We start from the raw sequence: 23,468 nt of genomic DNA on the forward strand, positions 1-23,468 counted from the left end.
CTGGTCCTGCTTTTAAACGCAAGAATACGCATCCAAGCGCACAACCTGGCTGCCACTCACTCCATCAGGAGGAGCTGCACAACCCAAAATAGCTCCTGTCAGATCAGATGGGCAGCTGGAGCAAGAAGCAATCAGTACATTGATCCGGTGGCTGAGCTGTACCTGTCGTGCCGTAGGACAGATCTGGAGCTGCAGGGAGACTGCTCTGTCATTGCTGCGGTGGCGTGGGAGCCACTGCCCGAGTGAGCAGCCTGCACCCAAACTGCCATGCAGTGGCTGCTGCTCGGTTTGCAGAGGTGCACAGAATAGCTCTGGAGATCACCCAGTCCAAGCCCTGGGCAATGCGGGGTCTCCTCCAGCCGGGTGCTCAGTACCACACCTGGGCAGGTTTCCAGCGGGACGCGCATCTGCAGCAGCAGTGCTCATGCTGACGGGTCTGCAGTGGGGTAATAGCTGGCGGTCAGGTGGGTCCTGAAGGTTGAACACTGATTTCAGCTTTCTAAAAGACCCTCTAAGCGTGGGGACAGGGTGAGAAATAGTTTGCCCTGGCCTTGGCCATGCTGTCACTGCTCTGTGGGCAGTGCTGGTGAGACCGTGCTCTGGTGTGCACCCCGGGGATGTAGCGTCCAAGGTGTTCTTGGAGTCAGGGACTGCTGCTCTGGGAGGAAATCCCAGCCTGGTGCTCCCAGAGCTGTCCTTCGGGCTCATCTTCCCTGTGTTTGACACAGAGACAGCCCAAAGCCTCACACCGCTTGGACTTACTCGCCGTGTTTTGTTTCGGGAGCTTTGCAGGAGGTCGTGGGTCGGAGCGGGGCCGGTGTCCCGGCCGGTTCCCCACACCGTGGGAGGCTTTGGCGGGATCCTCTCGCCCGGGCTGACGTCAGGCCCCATTCATCACCATTAGCGCCGAGATGAGCCTTGTCAGCATCCGCAGCGAGGAGGCGGCCGCCTCCTCCGGACTGGCAGTCCCTGCAATTTGCTTCTTAAGGCTGCTTAATTGTTGTTCCTCTTCAGGAGCCCGGCTCAGCCCCCGTGTTTAACATCCTTTCCAGTGGCAGCATGAGCCTGTCTGCTAATGCAGGCAGATCCTACGGTTAATGCCAGGTACGGTGGTGGCAGCTCAAGCTTTTATCTCAGACACCAGCCCACCTGGGCTTCCTCTCGCCTAACAAGAGTTTGGCCTTGTTTAAGCAGTGTTTTGTTAAAAAAAAAAAGTGTCTGTCTCTACTCCCAAAATGCTCTGGGTCTTTTTCTAAGCCTATTTCACGCTGACATTTATAGCTGCAACTGTGCTGGAAGGATGAAAACCAAGCAGTGTTTGCCCCCTCTTTCCCCCATCCTCTGCCTCCTGTTTTCCCTTTCCTCAGGGCCCAGCTGCAGACAGAACGCAGAAGCGCAAAGCAAAATCCATTTCTTCCCCAGTGCATTGTTTAGCCTATAAAATGCCAACTCCTACCCGTGTTCAGGTGGGGAGGGCTGGAGAGCGCTCACGTTTGCCGAGCTCCTCTGTAACTAAGATACGCTGACCTCAGTGAATCACAAGAAGTTTTGTGAACGTCAGGAAGCAAAGTCGGAAGCATGAAATGGATGATATTCAGGCGGAGAAGATATTGCATGCCATTCCCAGATCAAAGTTTGTTGCCGTCAGAAACTAGCTCTTCACTTGCATGACTTGGGAGCCTGCAGAGAGAGAGAGGGAGAGTCTCTGACAAGAGCACAGCCCCTGCTAAAGCCACGAGGAGCCGAGTCTCTGCTGCAGGGAGCCGTGACACAGGGGAGCACAGATGTGCACGGGCACAGGCCGGAGCAGGATGAGAGCTGCTGCAGCTCTGATGCCATCAAAAGTCCTGAAAGAATAAAAGTTGACCAGACAGGGAATGAGCGGAAGGAAATCAACTCTTATGGAACGGTAGGACCCTCTGGAGACAAGAGGAGGGACCTGGGCACAAAACCTGTGTGTCTGGGAAAGGCAGCTCTGCTGCTCCAAGTTTCTGTTCCTCAGGCAAGGGGAAAGGGATGGATTTGCGTTATATTTTGCATAGAGAAGAGCAGTTTTCAAGATGTTGCAGCCTACGTGATCTGAAAGGGTTCCAAAGGATGATAGTTGGGGGAATAACCAGAGTGCACAAAGTTCCCTGATGGCATCCAGGTCCCACCCCTGAGAGGGTGGGGGCAGGCGAGGGGTGGTGACTTGGCCGGGTGAACCTGGGGACCACATCGCCCCCCTCAGCAGTGCCTTTGTACTGGCCCCTGGGTGGGAATGGAAATGTCCTTAGAGCTTTTCCCTGAGAGCTTTTCCCTGCAACACCTTTGATGAAGTATATTTACCATCTGTTCAGTCCACAACTTTGCTGGTAGAACGGGGAGAAGGAAATCCGTTGTTAGAGGGGCTTTGCTGGGAGAGCTCTCCCCAAGGACAGTAGTACCTGCAAACCCTTTTAAGTATAGACAAGAGAGGTTTAAGAAGCTTTAGGCTTTTCTTGTGGGTAAAATTCCTCACATGCCACGTTCCGCAGACGAACTGATCCCCTCTTAGTAATCTGCTGGTGTTTACATAGGGTTCCACTGCTCGCACACCATGTTGTGATTATCGGTGCCTTTTAAAGACCCTGTGGGTAAATGTCTGGCTAGGCAGAAATTCTCTCTGGCTTATAATTCATTCTAGCCTGAACGTCCTAGAAATCTACAATAGCTGCTTGGAAACAATTAAAAAACCTGGTAAATAAATAATGTTTTAAATAAAGCAGTCCTGCATGGACTGTGAAATATCACCTTCCCCATGACCCCCCTTCCTGGGCTGCCTTGCTTTTCCCTTTCCCTTGTCCTGCGGGCTCCTTTAAGTGGGCAAGTCTGCTGGGTCAGAGCGGGGGGAAAGTCCCCTCGGCAAAGCTCTGCCAGGAGGTGATTAGTCCCTTTTCTCTTAAGGAAAACGATGCAAGAGCAACCGAGTTAGAGAGCATGGGAAGAGTGACGCACCCACAGATGTGGGGCATTCAGCTAGCGCATGGATACAGGAAGATAAACTCCATGTTTCGCTGGGTCTTCGGGTGCCTTGGCTTCTGCACAGACCTTATAGAACTTAGGGACAACAAATACAAATAGTTTTTCTTTCCGGCCCCTTCGCTTTTTCTACTTGCATAATCATCATCTTGCAACGCAGATAAACAAATGTGTAAGGGAATGGAGGAGGTTTCATTTTTACAGAAAGCAATTACAGGCATTAAAAGAGCTATAGTAATAAAAATAATATTTAAAATTCAAATCCCTTATCTATACTACAAGAATATTACCATTGGAAGAAATTATTTTTATTTTTTCCTCCTAATCTCATCTGCTTTGCAAGCCAATCTAGAAATTTTAGCACCAGTCCTCTGAATATTTTTTGGAGACTGATCTGCAATGGGAAAAATGGTCTGGAGCACAAGAGTGTGTTAAACTTTGGTGTGTGTTTGAGCAGGGCTTAGGTGCAACCCAGCCAGGGAGCAGGACACAGGAGCACAGCCTGAACGAGTTGCACATCACCAGCAAAACTCCCGGGGTTTCCACAGAGCCTGGCAAATGCACCCCGTCCCAGAAAGATGGGACATGCATCCTCCAGGAGCGGGTGCTGTGTGTGGCTGGGCACGGCTCTGCTGCCTTCCCTGCATCTTCCCCAGGCTCAGGGTCCTGATCTTCTCTGCTGTCCTTTTCTCTCCAGAAAGCCGATTTGGCCGTGGCGGGGCTGACAATTACTGCGGAGCGGGAGAAGGTGATTGATTTCTCTAAGCCGTTCATGACTTTGGGAATTAGCATTCTCTACCGAGTTCATATGGTAAGAGACTTATTTTATAACTGGTTTTGTCCCTTCATATTTGCATGCAAACGGGCCTAGTTATAGAAGAAAATTGAATGACTCATAAAAATATTTTGGTTTCTTATTTAAACGCAAATATGCTCGACCTTTTTTTCCTTCTTTTCTCTGGCTTTCTGCCTTGTGTCAGCTTGGTGGATTCAATTCCTGTTGTTCAAACCCCCAGCCCTGTTGACTCCCCTTCCCCATCCTCCCTGGGCGCACGATGCTTCCTGGCGTGGTGGGGGGCCGTGAGCAGAGTCCTGCCGGATCGGTGCTACCAGGGGAAGCGTGGGCAGATCTCAGCTTCTCTGGTTCTGCCTCGGGCCCAGCAAAAGCCGTGGGATGGCTTCAGCGTGGCTTTGAGCCCACTGCAGCGAGGCTGGGCTGGATGAGTGCAGCAGCCCAGCAGCAGGGCTAGTGGCTCTGCAACTGCAGCAGATCTGGCTTGGAGTCACCGTTTCTTTGCACATACGGTGGGGAGACCACCTGGGAGGCTGAGCTGGGGCACCTGTGGCTGCACCAAGCTGGTGTTGGGGCCCAAATGCCCAGATCTCAGCCGTGTTCCCAGCCTCTGCGGCGCGCAGCCTTGCTGCATTCTCACATCTGAGAACAAGGTCAGGCCAGGAAGATATCTGGGATCACTTTCTTTGCTGTGACCTCCTGTAAATGCTCGACATGCGATCACTCTTCTGCTTTCTTCATCGCAGGGAGGCAAAGGGCAAAATAGCACTCCTCGAGTGGCCCGGGGCGCTGCCCTGGAGCAGGCAGCGTGGCAGGCTGAGCTCTGCCGTGGGCAATTAACTCCTTGTCCTGCGTGGGCTTTGTTTCTCTGCTCTCAGCCCTTCTCATTTGCCTCCTCTCGGTTGTTCATCCTACAGATCAGTGGGCCCTGCAGCCCAAGGAAGGCTCCTCGCTCTTAGGGTGCGCCCAGACCCCTTTCCTTCTGCGTCGGCCAGGGAGGAGCAAGAAGGGAGGCACGCTGTTGTTTAGCAACTAGCTCTGGTTCTCGCTCCACTGCATTCAATAATCTTCTGCAACTCCGGCAGCAGCAGCAGCAGCAGCAGCGTGGTTTGCCACTGCTGCCCAAAAGGCAGGGCAGGCATTGCCTGGTGGCTGTTCAGCAACGCTTGGAGCAGAGCAGCTGTGAATCTGCCCAGGGGATTCGCGCGTGCGAGTGTGTACACGGTGTTGCGTCGTGTCTTTGCTTAGACGACACTTGTTGTCTTAAATTCTCCTGAATTCTCTTGCGTTCCCATTTTCTGTTGTTCTATCTTCTTCCTGAAGCTCAGGAGAGGGCAGGTTTTCCCCAGCTACACCCATATGGGCCAGGCAAAGCCCCCAGTTCCCTGGGGCGAGCTCTGGCAGCCAGGTCCCTTGCGACAGGATCTCATAGCATTCCCAATCTGCATTTTGGAAATGTGCTCTGTACAGTGCCGAGTGTGATGCGAATTACAGTCTTGGTTTCCCATCAGCTCAAGAATTAACAGCCAAAAGCATAAAAGAATTAAAGCTGCCTCTCCCAGCCCCCCCTCTCCGTTCGGAAGGCTGTTAAGGATGCAGCGTTTGGTACGAACATAAACAAACTTGCGCATGCATCTCTCTGTGCTGAGTGGCTCCTGCCAAGAACAAACAAGTAATTAAAAGCTAGTTAAAATTCTGTTTCCTCTGGTACGTGCAGAGTTTGGGATCAATGACTTAACTGATCAAAAAGGGTCAGACTCTCCCAGCTCCCAGAAATCAAATGGACTTGTCCCTTCCCTGCTACACATTTTTCTCACCACCAGGTGCCCTGTGGATCCAGGATGTGTTTCTGCCAGCATCTCTTGGCTGGGATTATAATCGAGTTTCTTGCTTTCTCACATGCGTCGTTAAAGTTTGGAGATTGAGGGCCATGCGTGCTCTGCCTCCGATTTACACCATAACCTTCAGCAAGTCCCTGAACGAGGCTTCGTTCCCTGAACAGCATGAGGCTGATGCCGCTCCCTCCAGAGGAAACATGGGAATATCGGTGCAGGCTTTGCATGTGATCGGCTCAATAAGTGCAAAGCATTTGCTGCTGCCTCTGTGCGAGCTCGCTGTAAATGTTCTGACACATCTACTTTGAGTGTAAGTTCTTCAGGGCAGGGACCATCTGCTGCTTGTGCTAGTAGCAGAGTACCACAACCCAGCCGTGTTCCAGCCTGCCCTTCAGGCACTTACCAAACCGAACAGGATTCATAATTACAGTCTTAAAAACTGTTTGGCAGATAGTCCCCCGATGTCAGTCAGGACTTGGTCTTCTGCTGCCCAACAAAGGACCAGTTAGGACTTTGTGTAGGGGAGCTACGCAAGGGCATCTCCCAGGTCAGGTGGCCCACAGCAAGCCCTGCTCTGCGGCGTGGAGGCCATGAGGAGGGTGGCAGAGGCAGCCTGGGCTCCTGCCCTCCCCACGAGCACGGAGGTCTCCCCAGCAGGGAAGCCTGGACCCCTGCTTCCCTCTCCAGCACTTGGCCCCTCTTTGTCCAGACCTTTCCTGCTTTGCTTGGGGAGGGTGTCTGAGCGCTGTGTGGCAATTAACTTATTAAACAGGTAAATATTTATTCAACGAGGAAAGGCAAGATAGCTAATCGCTCTGGTTTTCCTTCAAGGATGTGGTTTGCAGAGTAGTGGAAGGCAGTCCCACAGCCCCATCTGCTCCTATCCCCTCCCCTCCCTTCCCTTCCCCACTCCAACAAACATCTCTGCAACGTCAAAAATCGCAGCTGATGTACGTTAATCACAGCACAGATCAGATGTAGCCTAATAAATAACCACAAATAAACCTCTTGCTGAGGAGTTTCCTCCACACCCTGGTCTCCTCCCAGCGTGATGACATTTTATTCTCATTTCCATGTACCTCTAGTGGCAAGTGATCTCTCCCCACCCCGTCAACCCATCCACCACGCCGCGTGTGTCTCTTATCTCACATAACCAAGTATGGCAGCTTTAAATGGGGCTGTCATTTTTCTCAATTTCACTTGTTGTGATATAATCAAGTATGGATTTCTGACATGGAGACTCTAATAGGCTGTCTGACTTGCAGGCTGCTAAGAGAAAAGGCTTGCTTTGTTTATTATGTTCCCATTCCGAGCAGCTGGTGGGACCTGTGGAAGGCAGGAGATAGATGACAAGTCCTGAACAGTTGCTCTGCTTGGCAGAGGGCTGAAATCAGGTGCCCGGTGCCATTTCTGCACAAAGGGATGTTGAAATTCAGGTTTATTTGTAGCATACACATGCTTTTGCTCACATACCTGCCTCTACAGCAGGGGACGAGGGACTAGCTAGCACACGATTCTGGCTCATCAGCCCTGCAAGTCCTTGCTGTGCTCTACCTTAAGCTGGGAAAATGTAGATTTGGTGAGTACACTGGAATAGCTGAGTTTAAGCCAAGTGAACTGAGGCTTAAAGTGTTTCTACTTGATTGCTGCAGAAGACACGAAATGAGAAGGACCGAATGAATAACTCCTTCATTCCAGCCAGAGGAGGTTTGACAGCCAAGGCAGCGGAGCTGAGGAGCTGAGCACCCCTCCTGACAACCCGTGCTGCTCTGCCAGCCAGCCGCCCGCTCCACTGGAGCAGGAACGGGAGCAACCGCTGGCCCCAGGCGTGCCCAGGACCATGGTACTCATCAGTCTGTCGGTTGTTGACCATCTGGTGACGCCACATTAGGCTCCGGATTCACAGAAGCCTGTGCTGGGTTTTTGCTTATCGACTCCAGAGAAAGGACCCTGGAGAGGGAGGGATCTGGATCTGCATCTGTGTTAGATGTGGTCATCCTAGAATATACACGTTTTGTTTTGGTGAGACCAAATGCACTGCAGTTCCATCTAGCATGCAACAGCATTTCTGCCTTTCCAGGCTGAGTTTTCTTGCTTTCCTTCTGCCGTACAGACAGAAGAGAGTTCTCTTGCCTGCCTTTATTAGGGACAAACATCTGTGAGAAATAACATAGGTCGGGGTTGACTGTTTCTGCAAGAGGGAACAGGCAAGCGCCGGGGTTCCTTCAGACTCTGTGTGTGTGTGCAGGGCAGGCGGGGAGTCATAAGGTCTCTTACAGACCTGAACACAGAGCAATCCAGGACCCTGCCATATAGCTCTGCTCTTCCTCCTCTTCCCGGACATCCTGCACGTTCAGGCTCTTCTGTCACAGTATCAGCTGAAAACAAAGACTTCCAAGAACGACTGAGGAGGGTAAATGAATCTTTTCTGCCTCCATCTGAGAATTTGCAGGAGGCCTTCATCAATTATTGGACATTTTGAACATTTCTATTCCAGGAAAAATAGCTCTTCCAATTAGCAAAGCTGTATTGGGACCGGCTAAAAATATCTGACAGACTCCAGATATTGTCATTCCCATCTTCAAAACAGACAGATAAGAGAGAGTTTGTGCCCTCCGTGGGAACAGAATATCTTTATTCTTATCCACAACTGTGAATGAAAAGAATATGTAGCAGCAGCCTGAAAATGACTGTAGTGGAAAAGAACCAGAACTACTACTACTGTAAAGTCACAGGAGAGAGTCTTTGCCAAGCCTGAGACTTAAAGCTTCCAACGCAATTTCCTTAATGAGCGTAATTTATTGACAAACTGCCCCAGAAACATAGAGAAGACATCAAGGCCTTAATTACAGAAAGGAACTTTGTTACAGGAGCATCTCACGAGGGAGCCTGAGTCAAGGCACAGCCAGTGCCTGGGAGTTTTCTGCCAGCTCGGGGATGCCGGGGAGGGATAAACCACCCCCATCTTCTGCTCGAGAAGCTCCAGTTTGCTCGGCTGAGTGCAGGCAGTGCCCTTCACACCTTGCAGGTTCCCATTGCCTCATTTCATTCTTGAGTGTGTAAACACCTGTGGAAGAAAAGAGGCAGCTGAGTCAGTTTAGCTCGAGATGTAGAAGAGAACCAGGGCCCTGTGGGGCATCCAGGAAAGCCGTGCAGTCGCTAGAGAGAAGAGCTTTGATGGTGCCTACCTTTGGCCTCGAGCAGCCCATAATCCTCTGGATGGGATCGGCGAGAGGAGCAGAGGGAGTGCACCGTGGAGCCTGCAGGCTGATGGGCTCACCTCTCTGGACTAGTGAGAGAAGCTCCAGCAAGGTGAGCAAAGGATGTAACTGGAAACGCGGGTCCCTCCGAGATGCTGGGGGCGTAGTCTCCGGGAGTGTCTTTGGCTCTGAAGGCCCCGGGTTTGGGCGCAGGTGCTGGCTGTAGAAGTCATTTGTCTCTCTCTTACGGGAAGAATATAAGGAAAAGCAGAACACAGCAGCAATTGATGAAAAAAAAAGGGAAAGGTCAAAAGAAGAACGTAATATTTTTCACTGTTTGTACCTTGCCTGCTTATAGCAAGCACAGTAAGATAACCCGGTACAGAAGAGAGACCTTGTCTTAAAGAGAGACTCTGGAATTATACCCAGGAGAACCTGAACCTTTGCCTGGGATGTGACTAAATTAATCCGAAAATGGACGTGGGATGGTCTGAATCACTGATTCTTAACTCATTTATTTGTTAAAAGGCTCAATAAGCCAGATTCTCTAAAAATGCTAATGCGGATCCCATCTTATCCTTAAGGATACTTTACTTTGGGTTCTTTACTTCATGCCGGGCAGAGTTTGCCGTAGGTTTATGAGATGTTTCGGTCCTAGCTGGTGACTGGAGCTGAGAATATCGCAGCGTCCTTGATATTTTTAGTAAAGGAAGATTTTTGTGCAACAACTATTGCCTAACAACTATTGCCTTTTCTAGCAACAACTTAGTCTTCAGAAGAACTACCAGGACCTTGTGAAATTCAGGTTTTGCATAAGATTAAGAATACTTTGGTAGTAAAAGAGTGGGGGTTTTTTAATGGAAATGGAATTTAAAGTGCTGGTCTGAGTCTGTGGAAGGGGAAAAAAAAAAGAAAGAAAAAAGCAGCTATATTTCCTGGGGATTTTTGTGAAAACAGAAAATTATTCACTGCCTTTGGAGTAAGCACAGCTCTAAAATATCAGGATTCTGGACTTTGCTGGCTCTGGGTTTGCTGTGGCAATTGAGGTTACATGTTATTTATTACCAGCTATTATTAGTTTATGTGGTGTCACAGACGGGCAGGGTAAGGCAGCGGACTAGGGAAAAATGAGGCCTCTGTGTGTCAAAGATGATCCCCGGCAGCAGCTTTTGTGTAGAGCGAGCAACCTACAGCGGAGCAGCTGCCGTGCTGCGAGTGCTGGGAAACGGCTGCTGGAGTGAGCTGCATCGAGCAAACAGTGATAGATGTTTCCAGCGCACCACAGAGCAAGGTGCCAGTAAGAAATACGCTGACAGCCTGGCCGAGATGTGATAAAAGGCTGTTTCCACTCTGACTTTACAGTAAAAGCCTTCACAGGAGCTCTGGCTCGCGGGCAGCTTCCCGGTTACAGGTGCTTGGGGAAACCGGAGGTTTTGTGATGCCCAGGATTGACTTTGTGGTTTGGGGCTGAAGAAACAGACTCCTGGAAGCTAAGGGCTAATGCAAGCCTTTAGCCCTGCCTTGGGAGTTGATTGTTTTGCTTGGAAGTCCTTTGGAGGAGACGGTGGGGAAAGAAGATTCCTGAGGTAGATGAGCATTGCCCGAACAATTGCAACGCTCAGCGTGGGAGAGGAGTGTCAGAGGTGCTCAGTGCTGAAAGACAGATATTATAGATGGCACAGAGAGCGAGACCACTTCTTTAGCCCTGTGGTTTGTGCTCTATTCTCCCCTCTGCCCTCGTCCCCCGTGGTGGCGTTGAGCGTGCTCGGAGGTGAGTTAGCGTAAGGTAACGCTCAGTGTGAGTTTCATGGTTGGACTGGATGATCTTCAAGGTGTTTTCCAACCTGGATGATTCTGCGATTCTGTGAAGTTAGTAGCTGTTCTTTCCACCTCGGAAGAGGCTGTGTCGCACAGGAGCTGCATACGCAGAGCTGGTGGTGGCAGAAGTACGCTCCCCAAAATGGGGAGTGTTCAGCTTTTGGGAAACTTCTCCTAGAAATCAATCCTCCCTTTGCACAAATTTTGCGACATCTGACAAGGTTTTCAGTGGTGGCAGCGTCCTTCTCAAAATTTAAGGTGCTTTGAGAGAAGATCAACCTGCTGTTTCTAGCAGTGAGGCCTTACTTTTCAAGGAAAGGTTGTTTGCTGAGAAAAAAAAAAAAAACAACAGGAAGTTCTGATGCATCCTGCAGATAAAAATATCGTGTTCCCTGAGATAAAAGTAATAATTTTATTGAGCTTTGTAGAGCAGAAACATTTCGAGGCTGAAGAAGGAAAACTAGAAATATTGCAAACATCTCTTTTTTTTCTTCTTCTTCTTCTTTTTCTGCACAAAAATATTTTCTCCCCACTCTGCTTTGTGCAAAGGATCCCACCCACCTCCGAGCTGAGGGGTGCTCTCCTGCCCAGGGAGCGTGGTGTAGAGCCTGCTCAGGTGGACGAGGGTGTCAGATGGGGAGCCCCCCCTCAGCAGCCCTGCCAGCAAGGGGTGCAGCACATCCTGCCATGGGGAGGACAGAATGCTGCAATTGTCTTGATGATTTTATTTTTTTTTTTCTATCAATTCACCTCTTTCTTTGCCTGGAGGAACAAAGGGGGTTGAGGTGGGGAGAAAAATATTCTTAGGAGATGAATCCCTGCAGGGAGATGCTGCGGGATTCAGTCATTCGTTGCATTTGCTGTCACCTGTTTCCCCTGCAAGGCTTCTGCAAAGCCCCCTTTACTTTATTTCCCTCCTGTTGCTCCCAGCCGTTGTCAGCGTCGGGGCAGGTGGGTTTCTTTGTTGTGTTCAGAATGACCTATTTAATTTGTAGGAACCAAAGCAGGTCAAACTCCTTTCTGTTTCCCTCCCAGGGCCGCAAACCTGGCTACTTCTCATTCCTGGATCCCTTTTCCCCTGGCGTCTGGCTCTTCATGCTGCTCGCCTACCTGGCTGTCAGCTGCGTCCTCTTCTTGGTGGCTCGGTAATGTGACTGGCGGTGCCTTTTCTGTCCTCGCGATGCCATCTAGCGTCACGCTCCCAGACCCATGGGGGGGTGCGTGGTGAGGGGCTGGGCAGGGGGACACGGGGACACCCCCCAGGCCACCAGCGTGGAGAGGGCAGTAAGGGGGGGCAGAAGCATCCCAGCCCTCAGGGACTGGGGCTTTGCCATTGAGTCTGCGCACAAGGCACGTCACCGATGCACATGGTAGCCCCGAGGTGGCCGTTGGCGTGGCTGTGACAACCTGCTGCCATCCGGGAGTGTGCTTGGCCACAGCGGTGGGTGCTGGGGCCGAGAGCTGCATGGAAAGGATGGGAGGAGGTTTGGGGGTAGGGCTGGTGCTGTGGCAATGGTGCTGCTCCCTGTAGATGCTTGTCCTGATCAAAGTTGATCAAAGTGATCAACCAACCACGTGCCTTGGACAGGAAGGGTGGAGGCTGCCAGGTACCAGCAAATGCATTCAGAGTTGTTAATGCAAATTCCAGTAGTGATGCTTGGTTCCTCCGGCCCTGCCAAACCCAGCGCGTACAGAAAAAGAAAGTTCATTAATACCTTTCAAGAGCCTCTTGGTTGATGTGCAGAGCTTCACTTGACTGCTCTCAGTTCCGTTTCCCTATGACTAATTGAAATCAGCCTTAAAATCCCTCACCGTGTGCCTGCCTGCAGCATGTCTCCCATCCAGGCCCAGGGCCCGTGCTCCGCTGCGGCTTTCCCTGAGCGCCTCACAAACTGCTTATGGTTGGTGGCATAGATAGGCCTTTTCAGATGGAGTTGAACAGTGTCCTGGCAATGTGTACCAAAAACGTGCTCTGGCCTTGATGGCTCTTTCGGGACACAGTTAATACTCAATTCTCATTACAGAAATTGGAACTGTGCTGTCACTCAGTCCCCTGGCATAACTAAAGTCATCCTGACAGGGCTGTAATGGTTTCTTCGAATGCCATTACAGCCTCAGAAACCTAGTTCTGAAGGAACCCTTGAATAATGCAGTCCGACGTTCTCTGCAGACTGAGATTTGGTGCCTCTTTAGCCCCCTCCCCATGTTTTAAACATGATCCTCCAAAAAGGTGCCTTTACATGGCTTCCCACTGGAGATGACGGTTTGGATGCTGCTCTCTGCCTTGCTCAGCAGTAAGAAGCTTTTCACCCTGTGAATTGCAGAAGACTCTCCCGGAGCAGTGTTTTATACTGCCCAGTGCTTGATCCAACCATAGAAAGTCTTCAAGAAAAAAACCCTCCACCTCCCTGGCATCACAGTGAGGTGGGAGATGCAGAAAAGAAAATACACCCCTCATTTTGGTCAAATGCTGTGTGAGCTGGCAGAGCCCTGCAGCTGTATTGGCACTATCCCCAAAACAACCCTCCCAGGCACCAGCTTTGTTAACCATTAGCAAGATAATGAACTGCAGCATAGGAATTAGAAGACTTTCTTAGCAACCAGGGAATTAGAGGATTGGAAACGGCAAAAAAAGAGCTAGGCTACAGTCACTTTGGTGACAGACTGTCAGTTATTTCAGATTCCCACCTCTGCCCTGTCCCCGTGAGCACTGAAAGTATGTGATGCTTTGAAACACCAGCGCTTGGCTTCGAACTACACCTGAGACCTAGACTTTGCCAGGGCAGTCAGACCTTCTCAGAGCAACCATTTTCACCAAATACAGTTATTTTTCTTATTTCAGTTTCATATCAAGTCTGTGCACATCTGGAATTACTGTAGCTGTCTGTGGTACAAATTTGCACACGGGGCTCCAGCTTCCCCACAGCCCATGCCCAGATTTTCACCAGAGACTCTCAAAACTTTTACAAATCTTTACAAGAAAGCCTCTGGCTTCTGAGTCTTAGAGCAAGCATTTCACACAGCTCTGAGCCCTGGGCATCAATTGCCAGTAAAGAATTTCCTCCTCAGAAGAATCTGCCTCCAGGAGAGTTAGGGCTTCACAGCTTTTCTTTTTTTTGTTTCTTTTTCTCCAGAGTGCCTCGTTTCCCAGTGAATTACCTGAGCTACCTGTTTCTTGTCATTTTAGATTGACACCGTACGAGTGGTACAGCCCCCACCCCTGCTCGCAAGGCAGGTGCAATCTTCTCGTGAATCAGTATTCTCTTGGCAACAGCTTGTGGTTTCCAGTCGGGGGATTCATGCAGCAAGGCTCCACCATTGCCCCCCAGGCGTTATCCACGCGCTGTGTCAGTGGAGTCTGGTAAGGAGGTCAGCCCTCCTCCTAAGGAAGGCTTCTCTGTGGGCCTTCTCTGGGCAGCAGCAGCTGGAGAGGCGGAGGGTGGGGATGGAGATCGGGTTCAGTCCATGGGAGAAGGCTCAGGTCACAGTCTTCCCTTCCCCTTTTCCCAGGTGGGCGTTCACCTTGATCATCATCTCCTCCTACACGGCCAATCTGGCAGCCTTCCTCACCGTGCAGCGGATGGACGTCCCCATCGAATCTGTGGATGACCTGGCTGACCAGACAGCCATCGAGTACGGCACCATTCACGGCGGCTCCAGCATGACCTTCTTCCAAGTAAACCCCATTCTTTTGCTAACTGGGGCAGGGGGTGCAGAGGGCACCCTTTAATCAGGGCGTCACCCCAGCCTGTCACGCCTCTTTCATTCTGGTTTCTGGCACGGAGGAGACCTCTGGAGAGACCCCCTGGCTGACTGGTTGCAAGGGGTAGATCCACAGCGGGTGACGATGGGGTGAATGGTGGGGGAGGCACGGCGGAGCACAGGGAGGGCAGGATCTTGTGACACAGCAGCTGGCGTGCTCCTGGGATGCTGGAGGACGAGGGTCAGGACATCTGTGCTGGACCCTGGAGCAGCAGACTTGGACTTAGAAAGCAACTTAATGCTTGGAGTGTCACTGTGTGGGTGGGAAGGTGGTACACGTCCCTGTGTCCCAGTGATGACACGACGTGGTCTTCAGCAGCTGAGCATCTGCAGTCGAATTTCCACGGGTCTCTGTGCAGTTTTGACGTGATCTTAACTTTTATATGAGAGTCTCAGGTTGGGTAAGCAAGAAAACGTTTGCCAAGCCCAGGTAGGCTAGCATATGTCAAAGTCTGGATGTGGTCAGTGGCACTGAAAATAAGTAAGTCAAGTGTATGCAAACTTATGCGTGCCATTTAGCCCAATTTAATTTTTATCTTCCCTGCTCTATTCAGCAGGGAAATAAATGAGTGAATCTCTTCTGCAGTGCTCTGAATGCACAAAGAACTGCTTGAGGATTATTTATTTATTACTCGTTGAAATTCTGAGAGCAGAAAAAGCTTTTTCTCACTTTTTTTCCCCGCTCTGAGTCTGAACTGAATTGGGAAGCCTGAGAAATCTCTCGAGTGAGCCTGAGCTTTTCAGCCCAACTTTACACCCTTCAGGGGTTTAGCAAAAAGCTACTTTTAAGCAGAACGTTATATCTAAAATGAGCTGAAGAGAGCCCAAGTGACTGAGGTGGTTGTATACAAAGCACTCGCTTAGTTCTTTTCAGGAAGGCTTTCAAGTTTAAAATCCTGACTGTGGCTCTGCGCTGCCTGGTGGGTGCTGGAGTCGCTGGTATCAGAGAAGAAATTAGCAAAAGCTGTTCTTGTGCCATTTGCAACGCATTAAACTGTGTTGGGATCCATTTGCCTCTGGTGTAACGATGGTGAGTCAACCGCGGGCGATGGATTAAGCAGGCACGGCTGAGGCTCTTCACCACCCCCCTGTTACTGGCTGCGTGAGGTGTATGTCCACCGCTGAAGCACCTTGCCTTGGCAGCCGTCTCCCCTGACACTAACACACAGGATTAAGGTTTAAAAGTGCAGTGACTCGGGAACAAACACGCGCCTCGTTTGTCTGTTCCTTGCCCAAGTGGCTGCACCCAGAGTACAGAGCTGGACAGACAAGGACAGTAACTAGGTCAGCAGCAGGTTCCCTGAGGCTCTCCGGCATCGCTCACCAGCCACAGAAAATGAGCCCTTGAAAGTGTGATGGCAGGGGGTGCCTGGCAGCACCTCACGTACCTCCTGCCTTGCCCAGGAGGGGAGGTGGTGTAAGGGGTTCTGTGTGCTGCAGAAATGCAAGGCTGAGGGGAAAGGGGCAAATTCAGAAAGTCCTCCTGTAGGCCAGAGGGTGTTTATCTTCAGTCTTTGTGCAAGCAGGTTTCGCTCTTTGCTCAGCCTGGGAGAGAGATTAACCACCGTCAGCTTTTCCTCTCGATCGAACTAAGGTGGATTCAACCACCAGCAAAGTGAGGATCTGGGGCTGGTTGACCTTTTAGGTTACTGCAGTCAGTGAAAAAACTCTAGTTCTCTTAAGGAGGTACTTTGATTTGCCTCACACGGGGGTGAACTAAATCCAGATTCAGGGAGCATCAAACTCCGAGGAGCTTTAGCGCTGCCTCCAGCCCTTCTCAGGGTGGTGGTGTCTGGCTCTGATGCTGGTGAACTGTTAAGCACAAGTTTACAGTGACAGACAATGGGGTGTGAGCTCTGCAGGGAGCGCTTGGTGGTTTAAATCAGCCAAGCACAAGCTATTTCTTCTGGCTTTTTTTCGTGTGTTTTTGATATACTGTTATGGAAACTACGTATTTTTCTAAAATTGAATTTATGCAAAGAGCTTTGCTGGAACCTATTGGAATTAGGTATGCATTTCATGCCCGGCTTTGCCAACAAAGTCTCAAATCCACCAAGAGATTTGGGCCTCTAAATCTCGTTGAAATAAATGGAGGTTAGGATCTAAATCCTTTTTGAATCTGGCACCAAACCTGCTTTGACTCCTTTCCCCGTTGTGGCCTTTTCATAGCAGCGTCTAATTTGGGGTTTATGTTACATCAAGCTGCTCCTACCCTGAGCTGGGCTCTCCTCCTTTCTCCTGCAGAACTCCCGCTACCAGACGTACCAGCGGATGTGGAACTACATGTACTCCAAGCAGCCAAGCGTCTTTGTGAAGAGCACGGAGGAAGGGATTGCGCGCGTGCTGAACTCCAATTACGCCTTCCTGCTGGAGTCCACCATGAACGAGTATTATCGTCAGCGCAATTGCAACCTCACGCAGGTCGGGGGCCTTCTGGACACCAAGGGCTACGGGATTGGCATGCCCGTCGGTAGGCAGTGAAGAAAAATTCTAGTCCTTCTCAGCTGTCGGCAGAGGACCGGAGCATTTGAAAGGCTGAACCGGCTCTGAAGCCAATGTCACGTTTCACAGCTCTGCCCAGGGTCATTTTTTTTTATCTCAGGAGGAAAATCAAATACATTGCAATTGCCCAAGGTGCACGCTCAGAGCCAGATGTACCAGACCCTGCTCTTCTCCAGAGCCATGTGACACGCGACTGCGGCTCTTTAAATAATTCATGTGAAAGATGTTTCAAAATTGCTGCTTATTTTCTGCATATATGCTCTTTGCTATTTCCCTTTTGATCCAGTGTTTTTGAATCGTTTTGTGCTCCTTGTTGTATCTCAGAAGTGCTGTAAAAGTAATGCTGTTGCCACTCTCTTAGTTTTTAGCGCAACTTTCTTGACAGCTGGTGGTCCTTAAAACTCCAGGATAGAGAATTGGGCAATTCGGTGACTATCTCAGCTAATAATCAGGTTTAACAAATGCAGGGTCTTTGTCTTTCAAATATGAGAGCTAGCAAGGGAACATCATCTCCCAGGGCAGTGCAGAAAAAGGATGTAGTAGTTGTTATTCCAAGCCGTCTGATCTTTCGGCCGTCTTGCAGGCTCGGGAAGCCTTGTTCCTGACCTTTAAGCACCTGCACTTAGCAATACAAAGTTAAGGTGAATTACGTAAGAACCATCACACAAACAGTCACTGTGGTTTAGCGAACATGCATAAGCTTGTAAAGTCACAGTAACCTGATTGTGAGTACAAATCCTTACTTTCAGGACTAAATTTGTTCTGACATTGTCTTGTTAAACAGTGAAACTGTAGCAGATAAGAAGAGCAGAAAGCTGCTCGCTGGGACAATAGTGCAGAGTTACCAGGAGAACTGTGGTCTTTCCCACGGCCCTTCTTTGGGATCTCTGGTAGCAGACACCATCAGGACTCCGGTAGAGCTCGGTCCTGAGTGCAGAAGTGAGCCTCCTCTACCGTGAACATTTGGGCTGGCGTGTAGGTTGAACTTGCTGCTGTTGCAGTGCACCAGTTTGAGGGAAAGGAACGTTAGAGCAGGGTTGAAGTCAGAGGCACAATGACAGGAGAGGGACCTCAGTGGTCAGGGCAACGGAGCTGGGGCAGGGTCTGGAGCACAGGTCTGCTGGGGAGCGGCTGGGGGAACTGGGGGGGTTCAGTCTGGAGAAGAGGAGGCTGAGGGGAGACCTCCTGGCCCTCTGCAACTCCCTGCCAGGAGGGGGCAGAGAGGGGGGATGAGTCTCTGGAGCCAAGTAATAAGCGATAGGACAAGAGGGAATGGCTTCAAGCTGCGCCAGGGAAGGTTTAGACTAGATAATAGGAAGCATTTCTTTCCAGAAGGGGCTGTCGGGCGTTGGAATGGGCTGTCCAGAGCGGGGGGGGAGTCCCCATCCCTGGAGGGGTTTAAGAGTAGGATCGACTTAGCACTGAGGGATCTGGTGTAATTGGGAACTGTCAGTGCTGGGTTAACGGTTGGACTGGATGATCTTCAAGGTCTTTTCCACCCTAGACGATTCTGTGATTCTGAGAGCAGTGGTATGATACTGAACTGCCTGTTCAGACCCTGCTCCTGAGGCCAAAGCTCCTCCTTGTAACGGACGTTTTTAAATGGCCTACATGGGCCTTGGTGGACAGGCGAAATGACCGCCTGCTAACCACATTAACCAGTTGACAGTCCCAGCAGGGAGGCTGCAGGTTTCAAGGGTTTACATGGCCTGAAATCCCTTCCAAACGGTTCAGAGATGAGCTTTGGTAGTTGGGCACACTGGCAGGGCATCGTGGTGGGGATGAGCGGGGATGAAGGCTGGCCAAGGCATTGCCTTACCACGTACCTCTTGGTTTCGCAGGCTCTGTGTTTCGGGACGAGTTTGACCTGGCCATTCTCCAGTTGCAAGAGAACAACCGCCTGGAAATCCTGAAGCGGAAGTGGTGGGAAGGAGGCAAGTGTCCCAAAGAGGAGGACCACAGAGCCAAAGGTAAGCCACGCTGCTCTCCAGGAGCGTGCTGAAGGGACCAGGCACTCCAAGCATCCTTGCCAACAGCGCAAGGATGAACGTCCATCTGCGCATGAGCGCTGCCAGGTTTTCTGCCTGAGAATTACTTTTTCCCCTTCTTCTGACCTGAGATTCCTTCCTTCACAATTCAAGGAGAAATCCAAACAGCTCTGCTGTGCCTCATGCTGTGTGTTTTTGCCTGGGGCAGAGATAGCGGGAACAACCAAATGACAAATATTGGAGGCATATGGAGGGTAAATTAGCTTCTAATGAATGTCTGGGAAAATGGATGGCTAAAGGGATCGGACCAAAATCCTGGGTTCCTTCAAGGGAGATGGATCTCCACCACAGGCCCGCTGGTTAATGGCTCCAAGTGAAAGTGCCTTTTAAACAGCCAGAGGAAGGGACACCAGGACGTTATTAGTACATCTGTAAACTGAGGAGCAAATTCTTTTGGGTAATGCTATGCAAATTGCCATAAAAGCTACCACATTAGGCCGATGTCCCAGAGTGAAAGCAGTTGCCAGCTTAACGCAGTTTCTGCATTTCTTTTAGTTTTGGCAGTCACCCTTTCCTCAGCAAGTGTCTTCTGGGAGGCCAGCAGGTGTCCCAGTTGGAAGGACAGTCTTCTGACCTTCCTGAGCGCAGAGACGGGTCCATGGTAGCTCTTTTTGTTTTCTTGCCACTGCAGCGGGTGTAGGTGTGTGTGTCTGTGCAGTTCACGAGCCAGGCTGGATGAAAGCCCACGGGCACCTTGCGCTGGCAGCCTGGGCTGGTCATCTCGAGGCAGAAGGTGTTGGCCCAGTGTAAGACATCAGGCCTCAGGGCAAGGTGATAAACTATTAAAGAAGTTACTTTTGAAAGCGAGCAGGCACATGGGAGTCTTTTCCTCTGTGGACTGTGCAAAAAGCAGCTCTGAAGTGGAATCTAGTGTGTAGGCTGTTTTGAGATGGTTTTGGACGGGGGTGGCTGGCAGGCAGGCTCCTGAGCTGCTCCTGGCGCTACCTGGTGCTCTCTGTGACCCTGGACAAGTCTTTCTGCTGTTTTGTGCCCTCTGTTATGGCTTACTTTCTCAGTTTAGGAAATGACGAAGGCTGTAGTCTGCTGGTCTGTGTACCTGGAGGGAGGAAATACCCCTTGGGTGAGCTTGGGAACGGGTGTCTGATGTAGCACCCAGGCAGAATGACGGAAGGATGTTGAGAGAGGTTCTGGCCCTAAATTCAAATCTGAGAGGTGCTGAGAGGAGAGGATGGCCTTTATCTTGGGTTTAAACTGTGATTATGGGCTATGTTTTTGGTCCTGCAATTGCTGTCTTTAGCGGAAACATCTCTGCAAAGGGCTGATTCAGAGAGTCACTAGATTGCTCTGGAGGCAATGCCAAAAGAATGACGGAGGAGGAGGGTAAAATGTGACCTCCTAAGTTTTAGAACAAAACAGGTCAGCAATATACAAGGGTTTTGGTGAGATTTTATGTCTAAAAGCCATGCAGAGATTAAGTCAATAAATCATTGATTCTTACACTTTGATTTAATGCTACAGAGGGGAGAGGAAGATTTTTATAGATGTTCTTGTTGAGTAATGGCCTCATACAGTCACCTCAGTGCAAAGCATCACATGCTTTTTAGTAATCAATCCAATCAGGGCCCAGTCTGCTTGAGACCCAAAACCAACAAGCCCAGGGGAGAAGAGGAAAGACAGCAAAGTCCATTTCTCGGACAGCCGGTGTGAGGCCGGCGCTGCTCCCCGGCTCCTCTCGGGGTCCCGTTCTGCAGGGCTGGACAGAGGCACAGGCTGCAGTTTTGGGGACAGTGATCGCGGTGGAAAGCTCAGGGCAGGTTCTTGAGGGGTGGATTTTCCTTCCAGGCAGTGGTGAGCTTTCTGGAGCACAAGCTGTGTAGGACAGGGCTGGCAGCTGCCGTGTGTGTGATTCAGTCCCTCCCCTAAAGCAAGCCGTCTGCACGTGTGGCGTTTGGCCCGAGGTGGCTGAACGGCCCCTACGATCAGTAGAGATGGTAGTCGTCCCATTGTAAGCAAGTTGTCCAAGGGAGGTGAGAGGAGTCATCCCATGGAAGGGGCTGTTTCCTTCTCATGGGCCAGAGGGTTCCCAACCCGTAGCCAGGTACCCCTGGGGGGCAGGGACCCCATTTGACACCAAGTAGTGTGAAACAACGTTGGGCGCTGGTCTTGCTTGGAACCTCTCATTGCTACTGCAATTCAAGCAGCTGTAATCATTTTTCACCAGCACTTTGTAATGCAATCAAAGGGGCTTTTCTTGGTGCCAGCTTCCTTTAAAGCCCTTTCTTGTCTTCTTCATCTCCACTTCTTTAACAACATTGCTCATCTTCCTTTGCGAAGTTCAAAGCAACTAGAGCTGGGTGAATAATTTGCAGGGATTAATGTGCCCGATTGATCTCTCATTTTTTCCTCCTGTTTTCAGTTTGTCCACAAATTGCTTTGTACTTCCCTCCAATGTACTTGCTGTTTATCTGCAGAATCATCATTTCTGAGAACGTGTCTTCGATCGTGCAGTTATTGCAAGTCATTCAGTTTGCCATCTGAGTCATGCGGTTAGCTATTAATAGGGCAGTGCTGGCTCTGTGGTTTTGGTCCCTGCCTGGGTGTGCGATGCCAGCTAAACAGCAAAGAGTTGAGATTTCTGCTTGCAATTTGTGTTGTGTCTGCCTCTCCACAGCACTGTTCTCTTCTGCTTTGTTTTAGGCCTGGGAATGGAGAATATTGGTGGAATCTTCGTGGTTCTCATCTGTGGCTTAATCGTAGCAATTTTTATGGCAATGCTGGAATTTTTGTGGAGCCTTCGGCACTCTGAACAGTCAGAGGTAGGACCTGAAAGTGTCCTGAGGGGATAGTGTGTATTTATTGCTATCTGTGGGGTGCTCAGCAGTGCAGTGCTCTGGAGCAAGTAATGCACCCAGGCTGAGATGAGCATTCCTAGTAATGAGACCTCAAACGCACGAGAAGGCTAGGTGCATTGGGCAGGGTCTAAAATGCTCGAGCTTCTCATGCACTCCTACTAAGATCGAGGCTGTAGGGATGCTTCAAGGGCTTTTGAAGGGATCAAGGATGTGTACGACGTCCAGGTACCTTTCCTGGATACAGGATCACCTGAGGATTTCTACCTGCAATAGGTTTGGGTCTCGTGTTGATTTGGGGATCCAGAACACAGGAGGGTCTCTGACAAGAGGCGGAATCTGTTGGGCTATATCAAGCGTAAATGTCCGAGCATTGGTGTTGAAAGCCAGTGGCCAGATTAACGACTGAGTCCGTAACACTTTGGCATCAGAATCCAGAGCAGATGCAGCGCTGCTGGGCTCGCAGCTTGCTTAGGTGAGCAGTATGTCTCGGGTCTGCCTTCCAGGTGTCGGTGTGCCAAGAAATGGTGACGGAGCTGCGCAACATCATTCTCTGCAAGGACAGTTTCCACCCTCGTCGGAGGCGAGGGGGAATGATACGGACTCGCCCCGTTATCCCGGAGGAGCGCCGAGCCCGCAGCACAACCACACTCAGCAACGGGAAGCTGTGCAGTGGGGGCGAGCCAGATCCCCTGGCACAAAGACTGGCACAAGAAGCCGCCCTGGTCGCCCGAGGGTGCACACACATCCGAGTGTGCCCCGAATGCCGCAGGTTTCAGGGCCTCCGGGCACGGCCATCGGCGGGCTCACCCGCGCAGAGCGAAGAGAGCTTGGAGTGGGAGAAGACAACCAACAGCAGCGAGCCCGAGTAACGCTGGGGCAGGGGGCATTGGGGTGGGCCGAGAGGGTCCCTGTTCCATTTTACAGAACATGGACTTGTACAATGTCAACTTGTTTTTAAATTAAAAGCAGTTACCCAGCTTCTCCAGAGCAAGGCGGACCTTTGGGCTGACGCGCAGGCCTGGCCGGAGGGACGGCTTTGGTTTCGGCGTCCGAGAGGACGCGTGTCTCGCCGAAGCCTGATGCGGCAGGAGCGAGGTCCTCCGGCTGCTGTCTCCGTGCCACCGTGCGGCTCCGAGGCGGGCAGGAGGGTCGTGGGGGGTAACTGGGGGTGTAGCAGATATCGCCCACCCAGGGGCAAGAGCAGTTCTTGGAACTTCTCCACCCTGGGCCAGGAGAAAGGACGCTGGCACCGTCTCCCCATCATGTAGACTTACCGGGGGCTGTTCTCAGAGGGCGGGGGGTGGGTCTTTTTATTTGGCGTGGATAAGGGATGGGAAGGGAGGAGTCATTATTTTGTTTTGGTTTATTTTGGGTACGTCAGGACCTAGTCTCCAAGGCACCAGGTTTCAGGTGCTGAACTCTTCTTCCTTTTCAGAGTGTGGCAGGTGGACTGAGGAAGGAAGGGAAGGATGGGATGGGACACGCTCCCCGTGAGACGTAGCATTTGCTGAAAGTCCATCTGAGGAGCTGTTAAAATACATATATATAAAATATATATATATATATACATAGATATATATATATTAAAATGCCAAAAAACAACCAACGAACACAGTGAACTCAAAGAGGCCTTGAAACGCCTGGAATTTCAGGGGTTCTGTGTCTTTTGTTTATTTCTGGGGTTACCTTTTGCTTTT

At 50.7% G+C, this 23,468-nt stretch overlaps 1 protein-coding gene across 2 annotated transcripts in view; it reads left to right on the plus strand.

Annotated features, from left to right (window-relative positions):
• Positions 1-23,084, plus strand: part of GRIK4 (glutamate ionotropic receptor kainate type subunit 4) — a 209,835-nt gene extending 186,751 nt beyond the window's left edge. The window contains exons 13-20 of one of the 2 annotated variants that reach the window (XM_074927244.1): positions 3,698-3,811; positions 11,682-11,791; positions 13,834-14,007; positions 14,157-14,322; positions 16,653-16,878; positions 18,752-18,880; positions 21,617-21,735; positions 22,275-23,084. In XM_074927244.1, coding sequence (XP_074783345.1) covers positions 3,698-3,811; positions 11,682-11,791; positions 13,834-14,007; positions 14,157-14,322; positions 16,653-16,878; positions 18,752-18,880; positions 21,617-21,735; positions 22,275-22,640 — 1,404 coding nt within the window. In that variant the 3' untranslated portion in view covers positions 22,641-23,084. The remainder of the gene's footprint in view (positions 1-3,697; positions 3,812-11,681; positions 11,792-13,833; positions 14,008-14,156; positions 14,323-16,652; positions 16,879-18,751; positions 18,881-21,616; positions 21,736-22,274) is intronic. The other variant, XM_074927245.1, reaches the window with a different exon arrangement.
• The last annotated feature ends 384 nt before the right edge of the window (positions 23,085-23,468 follow it).

The sequence above is a fragment of the Athene noctua genome, chromosome 26 (genome assembly GCF_965140245.1).
Source record: "Athene noctua chromosome 26, bAthNoc1.hap1.1, whole genome shotgun sequence".
NCBI lineage: Eukaryota > Metazoa > Chordata > Aves > Strigiformes > Strigidae > Athene > Athene noctua.